Source organism: Mustelus asterias, chromosome 11 (genome assembly GCF_964213995.1).
Source record: "Mustelus asterias chromosome 11, sMusAst1.hap1.1, whole genome shotgun sequence".
NCBI lineage: Eukaryota > Metazoa > Chordata > Chondrichthyes > Carcharhiniformes > Triakidae > Mustelus > Mustelus asterias.
The window spans coordinates 26,068,085-26,083,983 of record NC_135811.1 but is presented as its reverse complement, the minus strand read 5'-3'; the positions used below and the strand labels follow the sequence as shown (position 1 = coordinate 26,083,983).

The following is a 15,899-nucleotide window of genomic DNA, read 5'->3' as shown; positions in this document are numbered from 1 at the left end:
TAAACATTCAAGACTGAAATCAATAGACTTTTATTAGGTAGGGATATCAAGTGATATAAATCAAATGTGGGTTAAAAGAATTAAGGTACATGTTCTAATAAAATGGCAAAGCTGGTGTGAGATGTTGGTTAGCCTATTCCTGTTCCTATGTTCCTATGTTCCTATGCTCATATCTAGATGAAACACTGGGCCTGATTTTTCCGTCAAGTTGTGCCCGTTTTCGGGCGCGAAAACTTGGTAAAGTCAGACATGAGGTGAGTAGCGTGATCCGCGTCCACCTTAAATGCATGCATTTAAATTGACTTAATAGGCTGCACGCCCAACCTTACCAGCACTTTCCCCTTTACCACTGCGTTTGCCCATCCAGAATTGGTGCAAAACAAACATGCTACAAAAGTCCGATTTGGGCGCTCCAGTTAGTTAGGAGGTAAGTGCCGAGCGTCCGATGGCTTTCTGCTTGAGGTCGGCGGGAGGGATGGGGGGGAGGGGGGCATTATCCGGCCAGGGAGCGATGTGACAGAGGAGCCGCTTTCTATCATTTTTTTTTCTGCGCATGCGCAGCTGGAGGTGCCGATCGTAGCTGCAGGATTTTGGGCACGTTAAGCCCCACCCACAGGCTTCTACAGCGCGATTAGGAATTGCTGATATTTTTTCGGGCAGAGTGCGTACGAGGGCACCTGAAAACGGGTTTAAAAGTCAGATTTGAAACATTCCCAGTTTCAAGTCCACTCAGCACTTAGAATCAAAATGGTAAAATGCGTCAGAAAGGAATATTTCTAATGGTGACAAAGAATCAGTGCAATAGTTTGTGTATCAGTGACTCTACCTGTGTAATGGTGTTCGTGTACTGTTGCTACAGATGTATACACATATAATTGGTGTGCCATTCTGTTGGCGCTGATGCTATTTTTAATGTGATTAATCAGTGAGTGTTATTTAATGGTTATATTGGTCGGGGGTATTTTAGGAGAATCTGTACTTTGTGCTATAGATATATGAGTAGTTATTTTTGGGGTTCCAGTGCATGTTATTTATGAATTATCAATGTATGTTATTATCTGAGACATCAGTGTATTTTTTGTAGGATTATCAATGCATGCTTTTCGAGGTTAGTGGTGTATAAAAATTCATACATATATCAATTTAAGTTATTTAACTGGTGAATCAGCGGATTTTATCTTGAGGTCACCAATAAGTTTTATTTTGGGGGTTTCAGTGTATTTTCATGGGTTTATCAGTGAGAGTAAATTTGTTGGATTTCAATATTTTGTAGGTGGATCAGTGAGTATTGTTTTCAGGTATTAATTCATAAGTGCATGTTGTTTCATGTGTATATCAGTGAGTAATATTTTAGGGAATTACTTCATGTTACTTTATAGGTATATTTGTGAGTAACATTTTAAGATATTATTTCATGTCATTATATAGCTATTTCAATGAGTAATGTTTTATGGTATTAGTTCATCTTATTTTATGGGTATATCAGTGAGTAATATTTTAGAGTATTACTTCATGTTACTTTGCAGGTCTATCAGTGAGTAATGTTTTAGGATACTAGTCCATTTTATTTTATAGAAATATCAGTGAGTTTTTTTTAGGGCAACAGGAAATGTTGTTTTGTATGTATATCAATGAGGAATATTTTAGGGTATTACTTCATGTTATTTTATAGATCTAGCAGTGAGTAATGTTTTAGGATAGTAACATAGAAACTAGGAGAAGGAGTAGGCCATTCTGCATCTATCTGTCCAGCCCTGTTAGAATTTTAAACATTTCAATCAGATCTCGTCTCATCCTTCTAAACTCTAGAAAATACAGGCCCAGTTGAACCAATCTCTCCTCATAGGACAGTCCCGCCAACCCCAGTATCTGCCTAGTGAATCTCCACTGCACTCTCCCTATGACAAATATATCCCTTCTTAGGTAGGGAGACCAAAACTCCACACAATGTTCCAGATGTGGTCTCACCAAGACCCTGTATAACTGCAGTAAGACACTTCTACTTCTGAACTCAAAATTTTTTGCAACGAAGACCAACACACCATTTGCCTTCCTAATTGCTTGCTGCACCTGCCTCTCCACACTTCCACACTGTACATCCACACTTCCCAATATATCACCATTTAGATAATACTCTTCCTTTCTGTTTTTCACACTGAAGTGTATAACTTCACATTTTGCCATGTTGTACTGCACCTTCCATGTGTTTGCCCACTCACTCAACTTGTCTAAATCACCATGAAGCCTCCTTGCATTCTCCTCACAACTCACAATTCCACCCAGTTTTGTACAATCAGCAAACCTGGAAATGTTACTTTTGGTTCCCTCATCCAGGCCATTTATATATATCATGAACAGTTGAGGCCCAGTCACTGATCCCTGCAGTACCCCCTGAGTCATTGCCTGCCACTTGGAAAAAGACCCATTTATTCCCACTCTCTGTTTCCTCTTTGTCAACCAGTTCTCAATTCATGCCAATGCATTTCCTCCTATCCCATGTGCTTTAATTTTGTCTACTAACCTCTTATGAGGGATCTTATCAAAAGCTTTCTGAAAGTCCAAATACACTACATCCACTAGTTCTCCCGTACCTATTCTACTAGTTGCATCCCCAAAAAACTCTAATAGATTTGTTAAGCATGATTTATGTTTCAGAAAACCTTGCTGGCTTTGCCCAATCCTGTTAATGCTTTCCAAATGTTCTGAAATCACGGGGGCGACTCTCCCATCCTGCAGCGCTAATAAACAGAAGTCTCCAGCCCTGCTAGCATCTCCTCCCCCTGCCAGAGTGTTTCATTCCAGCCGGATTTAGAGTAGCTCTTCACTTTCAGGGAGCAAGCGGCTCTGCCCCGCTGGAGTGAAGAGGGGGCAATTGGAGTCCCCCCAAGGGTCAGGCGCGAGAGGGTGGAGAGCCCCTGGGCACTGGCACCCTGGCAGTGCCAGCCTGTGCCCCCTGGCACTGCCCAAGGGGCAAACTGCCAATACCCAGGAGGCACCTTGGCACTGCCCATCAGGCACAGGGCAGTGCCAAGGGGTTGGGGAATGTGGGGGCGGGGCCTGATGGGGGCTTGGCCTAGGTGGCGATGGTGGGGGTGGGGTACCGCTGCCACTTTGCATAGGGATCGATGGGAGAAGCAGGGAGGCCAGCGATTGGGGCAAGCTGGAGGAGGGGGGTTGAGAAGGGTCTGTCAAGGATGGGGGTCAGCCTGCTGTCGGGGGCTGGGGGTGTGGGGGGGGGGAGTTGTGACTGCAGTCTTGGTCAGAGCAGGAGTTATACCAAGCTGTGATACATCCAGGAGGAAGGGTTCAGGGAGGTGTTGGGACTGTAGGGGGTGAGGGAATCGGGGAGGTGGCTGGAGATTGGGGCAGGCTGGAAATGGTCAGGGGGCCAGCGATCGGGCCGTTGGGGGGGGCAGAGGGCCGGCAATGCGGGGGTCGCGGGGCTGACCAGCGATCGAGCTGACCAGTAATCGGTAGTGTGGGGCCATTGCACATGTGCTGATCTTGGCACTGACAGATCGGCGCATGCACCGTAGCCCACTCAGCACGCTGATTTCAGCCTCTCCAGTGGAAACAGGCTGTTTTTAATGATATTTGTACTGGTGGCCTCTGCAGGACACAGAGTGTGGGAGATTCATCACTGAACTCCCACAGGAAAAAACAGTGTGAATTACTCCAGTTTTCACACAAATTCGATACTTTGAATTTTTTTGGGAGAATTCAGGCCCACATATTTTATTATAGACTCTAGCTTCTTTCCCACTATTGATGTCAGGCTAAGTGGTCTGTAATTCTCCCTTTCTTTGCTCCTTCCCTTTTTAAATAGTGGGATTACATTTCCCTCAATGTCAGTAAAATGAAAGAGATAATAATCGACTTCAGGAAGCGTAGTGGAGGACATGCCCATGTCAACATCAATGGTGATGAAGTGGAAATGATCGAGAGCTTCAAGTTTCTAGGTGTCCAGATCACCAACAACCTGTCCTGGTCCCTCCACGCTGATGCTATAGTTAAAAAAGCCTACCAACGCCTCTACTTTCTCAGAGGGCTAAAGAAATTTGGCATGTCCGCTACGACTCTCACCAATTTTTACAGATGCGCCATAGAAAGCATTCTTTCTGGATGTATCACAGCTTGGTATAGCTCCTGCTCTGACCAAGACGGCAAGAAACTACAAAGTGTTGTGAATGTAGCCCAGTCTATCATGCGAACCAGCTTCCCATCCATTGACTCTGTCTATAATTCCCGTTGTCTTAGAAAGCAGCGAACATAATCAAGGACCCCACACACCCTGGACATACTCTCTTCCACCTTCTTCCATTGGGAAAGAAATATAAAAGTCTGAGGACACGTACCAACCGACTCAAGAACAGCTTCTTTTCTGCTGCCATCAGACTTTTGAATGGACCTACCATATATTAAGCTGATCTTTTTCTACAACATAGCTATGAGTGTAATGCTATATTTTGCACCGTCTCCTTTCCTTCTCCCCTATGTACCCTATGAATGGTATGTTTTGTCTGTATAGCTTGCAAGAAACAATACTTTTCACTGTTTGCTAATACATGTGAAATCAAATCAACTCCAATCTGTAGGAACTGCTCCAGAGTCTATAGAATTTTGGACAATGACCACCAATGCATCCAATATTTCCAGGGCCACATCCTTTAATACCCTAGGATGTAGGTTATCAGGCCCTGATGAATTGTCAGCCTTTAACCATATTAATTACCCCAGCACCATTTTCTTACTAATGCTGATTTCCTTCAATTCTGCCCTCTCACTAGACCCTTGGTTCCCTAACATCTCTGGGAGGTTATTTGTGCCCTCTTTTGTGAAGACAGAACCAAAGTATGTGTTCATTTCTTCTGGCCTTTCTTTGTTTCCCATTATGATTTGCCTGGCTGCTGACTGTAAGGGACCTACATTTGTCTTTACTAATCTTTTTTCTCTTCACATATTTATAAAAACTTTTACGATCTGTTTATATGTTCCCTGCAACTTTACTCTCATTGTCTATTTTCCTCCTCTTGATCAAATGTTTTGTCCTCTTTTGTTGAATTCTAAAATGTTCCCAATCCTCAGGCTTGCTGCTTTTTCTGGCAATTTTGGATTTAATATTATTCTTAATTTCTTTTGTAAGCCATGGCTGATCCAACATTCCTCTTTCACTTTTACACCAAACAGGAATGATTCATTGTTATAATTTGTTCTCCAAACAAGAACCTTTGCATATTCACCGTCAACCCCTATAGTAAGGTTCCCCAAAATCTGTCTTTGCCAAATTGTGCCTCATAATCTCATAGTTCCCTTTATTTAGCTTCAAGACCCTAGTTTTAGTTTTGACTACTTCACTCTCAATCTTAATGAAGAATTCTATCATATTATAGTTGCCCTTCATCAAGGGAGCCTGCACAACAAGATTGGTTCCTCAATGTATTGGTCTAAAAAACCATCAGTAAACAATCCAGGAATAACTCCTCTGTTATACCACTGCTAGTTTGGTTTGTTCAATCTATGTGCAAATTAAAGTCACCCATGATTACAGTTGTACCCTTATTGCATGCATCTCTGATTTCTTGTTAAATACCTTCCCATTATCTCCATTATTGTTTGGGGGCCTATAGACAATCTCCAGAAATGTTTTCTGCCCCTTTGTGTTTCTTATCAGCACCCATACAGGTTCCACATCATGATCTTCGGAACCAATATCCTTCCTCACTATTGAATTGATTTCCTCCCATACTAACAATGCCAACGTGTCTCCTTTCTCTTTTTGTCTATCCTTCCTAAATAATGAATACCCCTGGATAGTCAGTTCCCACCCTTGGTAATCCTGCCGTATGGTCTCTGTAATTGCAACTATATCATAGTTACTTCATGTTATTTTTTAGGTATATCAGTGAATAATGTTTTAGGGTATTACTTCACATTATTTTATGGTTCTATCAGTGAGTAATGTTTTAGGGTATGTTATCATGTTAGGGTTATGTTAGGGTATGTTATCATGTTATTTGATAGGTATATCAGTGAGTAATATTGTAGGATATTAGTTCATTTCATTTGGTTGGTATATAAGTGAGTGATATTTTAGGGTATAACTTGATGTTATTTTGTACATATATCAGGGAGTTATGTTTTAGAGTTTAGTTCATGTTTTTTTCTAGGTATAGAAATGAATAATGTTTTAAGATATTACTTCTTGTTATTTTATAAGTATATTAATGAGTAATGTTTTAGGGCATCAGTAAATGTTTTTTTGTATATATATAAGAGATTAATGTTTTAGGGAATTAGTTCATGTTATTTCTTAGGTATTTCAGCGAGTAATGTTTCAGGGTATTACATCATATTGCTGAGTAGTGTTTAGGGTATTACTTCTTTTTATTTGGTAGATATATTAGTGGGTAATGTTTTAGGCTACTAATTCATGTTATCTTGCAGGTATATCAGTGAGTAACGTTTTTGAATATTAGTTAGCGTTATTTTATAGGGAGTAATATTTTAGGCCTCAGTACATGTTGTATTGTATAAATAGCAGTGAGTAATGTTTTAGGGTGTTATTTAATGTTACAGGTATATAAGTGAGTAATGTTTTGGGGTATTAGTTCATTTTATTTTATATCTATATCTGTCTGTAATGTTTAGGGTAAGACATCATGTTATTTTATAGATATATCAGTGAGTAACATTTTGGGGTATTACTTCTTTTTATCTGTAGGTATATCAGTGAGTAATGTTTTCAGATATTAGTTCATCTTGTTTTATAGCTATATGAGGGAGTAATATTTTAGGGCATCAGTACATGTTGTTTTATATGAATGGCAGTGAGTAATGTTTTAGGGCATTACTTAATGTTATTTTGTAGGTATATCAGTGAGTGATATTTTAGGGTATTAGTTCATTTTATTTTACATCTATATCAGCGAATCAGTGAATAATGTTTTAGGGTATTTTGTCCTGTTATTTTATAGGAATATCAGTGAGTTAATGTTTTAGAGTATTACTTGATCTTGTTTTATAAGTATACCATTGAGTAATATTTCAGGGCATCAGTATATGTATGTATATCGATGAGTAATATTTTAGGGTATTACTTTGTGTTATTTGATACATATATTAGTGAGTGATGTTAGTTGATATTAGTTTATTTAATTTTGTAGGTATATCAGGGAGTAATGTTTTACTGCATTAGTTCTTGTTTTATAGGTACATCAGTGAGTAATAGTTTAGGGCATCAGTACATGTTGTTTCGTATGTATATCAGTGAGGAATGTTTTAGGGTACTACTTCATGTTATTTTATCGGAATATCTGTGAGTAGTGTTTTCAGGTATTACTTTATGCTATTTTATAGGTCAATCTGTGACTAATGTTTCAGGGTATTACTTCATTACTTTTATCGGAATATCAGTAAGTAATGTTTAGGGTATTTCTTCATTATATTTTATAGGAATATCAGTAAGTAATGTTTTAGGGTATTTCTTCATTATATTTAAGAGGTATCTCAGTGAGTAATGTTTTGAGATATTAGCTCATGTTATTTTATAGGTATATAAATGAGTATTTTATGGATCATAAGGGATGTCTTTGGGGTATGGTCGTAAAAATATAACTTAAAACAGGTATAAAAATTGGTAATCATAGCTACATTTTATGAATTGGACAAACCACAATTTTTCAACATTACAACAAAAAGGAATATTTTCATCTGGGCCATTATCTCCATATCACCTGTGACCAAGTAAGTCAAATCCGTTTTTTTGGCTTTTCGTTTGAACCAGCCTTGCCTAACTCTGTTCATTTATAATAATCACCATTGACTGAATACGTCAAATTCCATTTTGATTACATAACATATTGTTTTCTTTTCAAATTTTATTCTGTGGTTCCACCCATTTACCCATCAAAAGTGAAGCTTCTTTGTCTGTGTGCTTTGTAATGTTCAGGACTTTTAAAAATACATGGAATGATGATAGAAGCTTTAATTTAGACCAAAGTAAATTCCATTACTCAAACCATGAAACGTAAACATGGTTTGCCCAATTATCACAGAAATTGTTTCAAGTGGGTTTTTTTTTGCATCATTCTTGTTTATTTCCTTCTCCACTCATCTCTTTATTCTTGCAGTTTCTCTTATTTGACTTTCTCCACGCCAGTGAATTTCCAGTGTTCGGAATCTAAAGTCCCTCGAATTAGCGTCCTTTCTCCCGGCCACATTGCGACCAGGCAGCCTTTAAAACCATTAGAAGCAAGGTAACTGCTTTTGATTTGTTCAGTGTAAACACTCTGTTTGCTGCAAGCCGTGATTTAAGAGACCGAGTGAACTGTTTCAAAACTGAAATCATTCCAGAACGCTTGGGTACATCTTGCATCAATTAATATGATTCATTTCGAGTCACGCCTCACCAATTTTAAAAGGATAAACTTTATTCAACGAAATTGCCTGGACATTAATTTTAGCTCACAAATAAAACCCTCTGTATCACTTCATAGCAAATTAACAGTTGCAACAGTTCGCGTAAGTATCGCACCACAGTGCCGCAAACGATTTTGTCGGAATTGGCTGAAACTTCAGAGCTCCGCATTCACTTTGCCTCAATGTCTCACAATTAATAATGAAATATTTTGTGCATAATTATGCACGCTTATTCTACATCGGGCTATCGAAGTAACCTCTTCTACAAACATGTCATGATTATTTACGATGAAATGCACAATTTGTTTTACTAATTAAACATCTTGGGACCGAGGGTACTTTATATTTAGCAAATGCCGAAACTTCAGACTTCTTTTAATCCTCCCACACCTCTCAAAGCAATAGCGGGAACTTCAGCGTCGTCTTGGGCAACAGAGCAAAATCAATACAAACAGATCAATATACAGTAAGAGTGTAAACAATCTGTGCATCAAAGCTAATCTGTGTAGCGTTTTCATAACGATGAATCATGTTTTGCTTCTGATATTTAACATGCGTCTGAGGTGTGATCACAACTTGCCGCTGGAAACGGGTCAGGCTAATATAAGGATTAGTTATTTTTTAAAAATCACGGTGTTGCTGCCGAAGATAGGTGTTCAATAAAACTTTTCTTTCTGTATCAGGGTGAGTAAACCAAATGGCGCAGAATCCCAGATATAGCAGAGATCGCCAGAGAGCAGATGTCACCTTGCTGAATCTCCAGTCTACTACTGGATAAGGTGTTTCTAGATCCGTGTGTGCCTGTGTGTTTCTAGATCCGTGCCTGTGTGTGCGCGCCCGTTTGTGTTAAAAAATTTTTTGCAAGTGTTTTTTTTGAAAGTTGCAGTCCTGATGTTCCTGATAAAATCCCCTAATGCATGCCATGCCTCCAGCAAGCCCACAGCTCCCTATTGAAGATGAGCAGACGCTTCAGCCTGGTATCTGCGTGTGTTGCGCTTAATCTGCTCCATGTCCTTTCCTATTTTTTCCAATCTCTCCAATGTTCGTGTCATGACCCTTTCTGGTTGGTTGCCGCCAGGGACACAATAAACTGTGAAAACATTATGCTTAAATAAAAAATAACGGGCCAATTAAATATAACAATCCTCTTATTATAGCAATGTTAACCATAGGTTTTCTCTGTGGTATATTCAAATCAGACATGGTTTTGACCTATCAACATTAATAATGCACATTAGTACAGTATTAATTAATTAAGGTGCGTGTTGACATTGATGCTATTTTTCATCTTCAATGGAAACGTTTTAATGGATATTAGTGGGAGAAATATTTATATCAACATTTTTACAGTGCAAAATAAATGAATTGTGGAAATAATCTCAAAGGTAAAACTAGTTATTTACCGCGTGAGATTCGCGCACTTTAATATTTATAACACTTTACAGCACACATACAGTCGATCACCCAGGTTTGAGAACGCTAATAAATTGAGAAAATACCATTACAATTAATATACTTCGAAAAATAATCAAACGTCATTTATCAGTGTGGGCTCCCCCCTCCCAAACCCGGAAGTAGCGATAGTTTTTTTAAACTCCCCACAACACGTGGAGTAGAAATCTGATTTACCAAATATAGTCACTCAAAGAAAAATGGGAATTTGCCGATCAAAGATCAAAGTGCCAGCAACTCCACCTCGAATCCCTCCTCCACTATTAGTCCTCTTACAGAACGTCAATTTTTCACACATCAATGATGGCTTAATAATAGTTGAAAGACAGTTGCATAAGGATGCAAATCTTGCCTTTGTCTTTGCAATGCTTTATAACGTGCATGTGCTGATTTAATATAGCTAAGTAAAAAGCGATCCCTTTTGTATCGGGCTGCAGAGGCGTTAGTAATCGCCCGAATCAAAGGAGATGTAGAGATGTTAATTCCCCGTACAGTTTATACACAGCATGCTCATTTGATGCACATTTCATTCATAAGCTGCTTTAATAAAAGGGCAGAAAATAAATAATTGACCATCACATAAATATTTTAAACCAAAAATGTGTAAAAATAGTGGTCGTGCTATGTATGGAATATATTAAATTTATTGTGTTTTTATGTTATTGATCTATTTAGAAAATAATACATTTTTTTAGGTAAATGCGTTTATGCACAAAACTACTCGATTATATTGCCCATTCTCAAATGTAGCTTTATTTTAAATGAAGGTTCACATTGCATAAGCTGCAGAAACGATGCACATCCATACAGTGTATCTGAAAACTCTTGAAGCTCCTCAGAGAGTGGTCTTGTGATATTTTGTTGCACGTGTCCCGGTGCAAATGAACTTCAATTTACAGGAGCTACCATGCTTCAATTAACATTTAAAGGTTCTACCTCGTAAACGCACACGTGCATGGAACTCAGAATAATGGTGCGGGCAGATCCAAACTTTCCGGCACAGCAGATTTCCCACCGCTTCGCCCGGTTTAGTTCATTGATAAAATGACCATTACCAGCGTGTTTTATATTTGCTGAACATGTTAAAAGTCACGGTGCCGGCAGTTTTGGTGAAGAAATAATTGTAGCAGATTTAAACACTTTTAAATATATATATGGACCAGGAGAAGGAATGATATTGTTGCATACTTATTAACCAGACCACCTCAACAATAAAAAAACAATGCATGCCACTTACAAAATTGTTAATATTTATTTAGAATGGGCAAGTGGAGAACTGGTCAGGCCAAGCACATGTAAAGGTGTGTCGACTTTGAAACTGATTCACTATATATGTATAAATATATATCTCAAGATCGATTGCAATATGACACTAGTATTTAAAAAAACTAGAATGGAGTTGGAAAACCCTTGATGCATAAAGTGGAGTTAAAAAAAAGTTGGAAGATCAAAACAACAGCAAAATAAAAAAGATTGTGGAAATCAAGTTCAAGGGCTTTTGATTAACACTAAAAGACTCAGCCAACCCCTCTCCTTCTCGCTCCCTCTCTCTCCCCTCTCTCTCTCTCTGTTGCCTTTTAATTTATTGATGCAGACGTCATGTAAGTCCCTCCTCATTACTCTGTACGTATTGCCCCGCTTGTGCATCTCATTAGTTTGGGAGCGGGACAAGGCTGTGGAGCTTTCCCTGTCAATCAAAGTGTCAATCAAACAGCGGCGAGCCTTTGAAGTGAAGCAGCCGCCGCCGAGTCTCCAACAACTTCAGTCCGAGCAGGAGAGCGGGCTCCTCGGCGTGCCTTCACTAACAATTACCGCTCCTGCGATTTATTTACTCACTCACAGATAGTGAGGGGGGCAAGAAGAAGAAGAAGAAGAGAGGGGGAAAAAAGAAAAAAAACAACGGATTAACAACACACCCCCCCCTCACCAACACTCCCTCCCTCCCCCCCCCTCCCTCCTCCTCCCCTTTCCTCCCCAACGAGTTGCATCAAGTCGATCACTTTATATATAATTTTTTTTGAGGAAAAAGGCGCAAATTTTTTTTTAAAAAAGATGCCGCAGCTAAACAGCGGTGGCGGCGACGATCTGGGGGCCAATGATGAAATGATTTCTTTTAAAGATGAAGGAGAGCAGGAAGAAAAGATCTCGGAGAATGCTTCAGCAGAAAGGGATTTAGCAGACGTCAAGTCTTCATTAGTAAACGAGTCAGAGACCAACCAAAACAGTTCCTCAGACTCCGAGGTAAGCGGCGAAATAAAATAAGAAAAAAAACACAATCTCCTTTGTTTTGTTCTAGTTTTATTTTTTGTTGTTGTTGTTTCTGAGGTAAAGTGGCGGTGGGGAGAAAAGTGGTTTTGGGGGGGGGGGGGGGTTGGTTGGAGAAGGAAAGGGAGGGGGTGGATTTATATTGTAACGCAATAAAAAAAATACGATTGTGTACCCCCAGGATACTTTTGTGTGTGTTTTCTGTTCAATTATAATGTTGCAACCTGATGAATAATCCAAACTCTTGTGACTTTGTGTCTCTCTCTCTCTCTCATCCACCATGTTCCTCTTAAGGCGGAAAGGCGGCCGCCGCCTCGGCAGCCAGAAACTTTTCGGGACAAATCCAGAGAGAGTTTAGAAGAAGGTGAGTTGGCCGGAAAAGAAACAAAAAAGTTTTTTTTTGGTAGAAAAAAAATCTTTCACCTCCCCTCTCTCCCTTCCCTCACTCCTCGCCCTTCTGTCTCCCCCTTTTTCTCCCTCACACAAATGTCTCTCCTTGTGTCGGGAGCGGCCGTGGTGAAGTGTTTTGTTGCATAAAGTATGTTGAGAAAAGTTTGATCCCTAACTTTTTTTTTCTTTTCCTCTCTCTCATTCCCCGCCATGTTTCTTGACCTAGCGGCAAAGAGGCAAGATGGAGGGTTGTTCAAGGGCCCACCGTACCCTGGCTATCCATTTATTATGATCCCTGACCTGGCAAGTCCTTACCTTCCCAATGGATCTTTATCTCCCAGTGCGAGGACGGTAGGTTTTTTTTGGCATTTTGAAGTCTCGCAAAAAAAGAGCAGGAAAAGTACGCATGTTATGTTTATGGAGTAATTCTTTTTGTTTAAAAAAAAATAAAAACGATAACGCACAAACACTTTTTTGCTTGCACCAGCGCCCTACTGTTTAATTTTCCCTTATTTTCTCGTCTTAAAAGGCAGCTGGTTTGGGGGGGGGGAGCGGGGAGGAAAAAAATCTTTGAGGCTGGTAACTAAAACCCTGTGCCGTGTGTGTTGGTAGAGTTTGTCCTTCGCTGGGTGCCTGTGATTGGGACGAGGTGAACTTGCAAAAAAAGTTATTTTTTACAACTGGGTGCTATCATAACTCTTCTCCCGCCCCCCCCCTTTCAACAAGTGGATGACATTCCCAGTTTATATTGTCAGTTGCCACTTGTATGTAATTTGTATTTGTTTTGAGGGGGGGGGGGGCGGGGAGGGATGGGATATCTAGCCCCTATAAAGACGGATTATTTTTTTAAAGTCTCCCCAGCAGAAATATCCTGTGTGTGTGTGTATGCTTTTTATTACAAACTAGCTTTAAAACAAGGCGTGTTTTAAAAGCTGTAGCTTTTATTGACCACCTTTTTACAGTAACTTGAGGAAGGCGAATTATTTTTGCATTCTTTTGTTTTCATGGCATTCCAATTAGACAGTCAGACCTTTTGTAAAACCTGAACTGCATTGGAAATGTAGAATTTTACAGGTCGTCATGCAATACAATGGGGAGCTCAGCGGGACATTACTGTTGCGATTGGGGCTAATTTGCTCGACTCGATGGGCTTTTTAAAAAAAAACGCTGCTTCCCAGTTTACCACCACGGATTTCTGGAACTGTCAACTCCCCCGGCAGCCCCGAAATGGTATCAAGAGTCACGTGAAATAATCTAGAGGGGAGGGGGGGGGGATAAACTTTTAAACAGGCGACGTCTGAAATTATTCTGTACTCGGATTGAAAATCCCCACCACGTGGATTACATTGCAATATTATTAACATTTCTCTCTTGCACCACCCCCCCCCCTCCCCCCCCAAACCTGGCGGTTTTAATTTAATCTCCGTGCTGGATATTCAGGGAAAGAGCTGCTGGTGTGAGGGAGACGTTTATTGAGAAGGATTCTGAAAATGCTAATCTGAATGTCCAGTTGCAGTTTTGAAAACCGGAGTCATTCTGTTTGCTCACCCAAGTAGAAGCTTTCAAAATGATTTGACTTTCCGTTTCATAAATCCTGATTTGAACCCACTTTGCTAATAAAACCGTCGGATTTTGTGCAACATTTGTCGAATTCACTGCAGCTAGGAAATAATTGATTTTTTTTGCAGTGTGAAATTTTATTGGTCTAAATAGTAATTTAAGATACATTAGTTTTTTTCTATAATTGGATTGTTTTTTTTTTAAGATCTCAACAGGATTGAGTATAGGTGGTGTTTATGGTTGCTTCCATTCATTTAAAATATTTTAGAGAGAGATTTTAAAACAAAATAGTGATTCATTTAGTTCATTTCAGCTTTGTTTGGTTTAACATCCAGTTCTTAAAGTTTAGTTCCCCTTTCGGTTGAAAAGATCTGTTTTAAGGTTTAAAGGGAACACAGCAAGTGCAACACTGTAGAGAATCTTGGAATTATTCAAGTAAAAATGTGGAATGTTTTGTCTGTTTTGGAAAGGCTATCTGTGTTCACAAATAGTAGCTGGTCCACCATTCTTGCATGCTGTCGGTTAAAGCATTAGCCCACACGCTGACTTGTAAAATTGGAAAATAGACTTAATGCCATTTGTCAGACCAACATGTAGTGTAGCGCATTGGGTAAAGAAACTGTTTAGATCTTTGTCTAAAATTTGCCCATGTACATAAATTGCAGGCCTTTATGTTTGCTGTGTCTTTTGAATAATGTATTAGATTGTACTGCTCTCCAACAACCCAACAAGTAGTATCATAATTAAATGTCTAGTTTTGACACAGTCTGTACATTATGTTGGAGGAACTAGATGAGACATTTATGATTATGTTAATTACTACTGTAATTTTGGTGTTGTAACATTTTTAATGCTAGTTTTCAGCCGAGATTACGTATATTGCCAGCATGGGGCAGTGGGCAAAAGCAAATAGAACCTGAATGAAATTATGTTGGGTTGCTTCATAGAGAGGTAGATGATCTCCGTTCCTGCACATTGGACAACAGTGTGCTTCCATGTGGTACGTACCCTTTTTCTGGGTACAGTGCAAAACTATTTATCATTACACAGTCCATTATGTTTTAAATAGCAATAAAATGTTTATCACAATGAACAGGACAGGTGTTTCTGGCCTTTCATATTGGGAGATTTGTGCATCATGTACAAAATGTTTATGACGAGCAGTTAATGTACAGGTCAAATACGTAATCTTAAGAACTTTCCATTTACAGGGGTCTTAGCCAGCAGCTACTTATGAGGCCTTTTCATTTCTAAATATTTGATCTGTTCCTTTAGTCAAACATCTGTGTGTCAATTACAGCTATTGCTGTGACAGATTTGTTGGTAACATTTAAAATAAATATTATTGTCATAACAAGGCCATTGACTTTGTAGATGACGAATGGTGATTTCATTTTGTTTACTTTTTTTCTGAAGAAAGATGATTTTAAGTACTTAATGATTTGAACATATTTACGAAGGATATTTCACTATAAGCTTTTTTATTATGGTAACAGGAAACAAGTAGAATGTGTTTGTTCCTTTGGAACTATGCTTGAGGCAAGTTGAACTGAAAATGAAACAATATTGGTCAAGCACAGAATTTTCTTCTGTGTATATGGAATTATGTGGAAGCATTCCACAAAGTGACGTTTCCATTTAAAAAAAAAGACTTGGAAACAGCACTGTAACAAGAAAACAAAGTTTTTGAGGGTTTGCATGAATTCATGTCTGTGTCGCATTAAATCTTTGCCAGTCATGATTTCAAGAGTCACGTAATTCTGTACTTTTGCGTTTTTTGAAATAGAACGTGTAATTCTTAACTCTTCCTATTT

The 15,899-nt window shown here is 39.1% G+C and overlaps 1 protein-coding gene across 20 annotated transcripts in view; it reads left to right on the top strand.

The window, feature by feature from the left end:
• The first annotated feature begins 11,523 nt into the window (after positions 1 to 11,523).
• Positions 11,524 to 15,899, top strand: part of tcf7l2 (transcription factor 7 like 2) — a 186,030-nt gene continuing 181,654 nt past the window's right edge. For 12 of the 20 annotated variants that reach the window (XM_078223290.1, XM_078223289.1, XM_078223283.1 and 9 more), the window contains exons 1-3: positions 11,589 to 12,111; positions 12,430 to 12,499; positions 12,752 to 12,876. In XM_078223290.1, coding sequence (XP_078079416.1) covers positions 11,923 to 12,111; positions 12,430 to 12,499; positions 12,752 to 12,876 — 384 coding nt within the window. In that variant the 5' untranslated portion in view covers positions 11,589 to 11,922. Of the gene's footprint in view, positions 12,112 to 12,429; positions 12,500 to 12,751; positions 12,877 to 15,899 lie in introns of all 20 variants that reach the window. The other 8 variants (XM_078223301.1, XM_078223294.1, XM_078223302.1 and 5 more) reach the window with 2 other exon arrangements.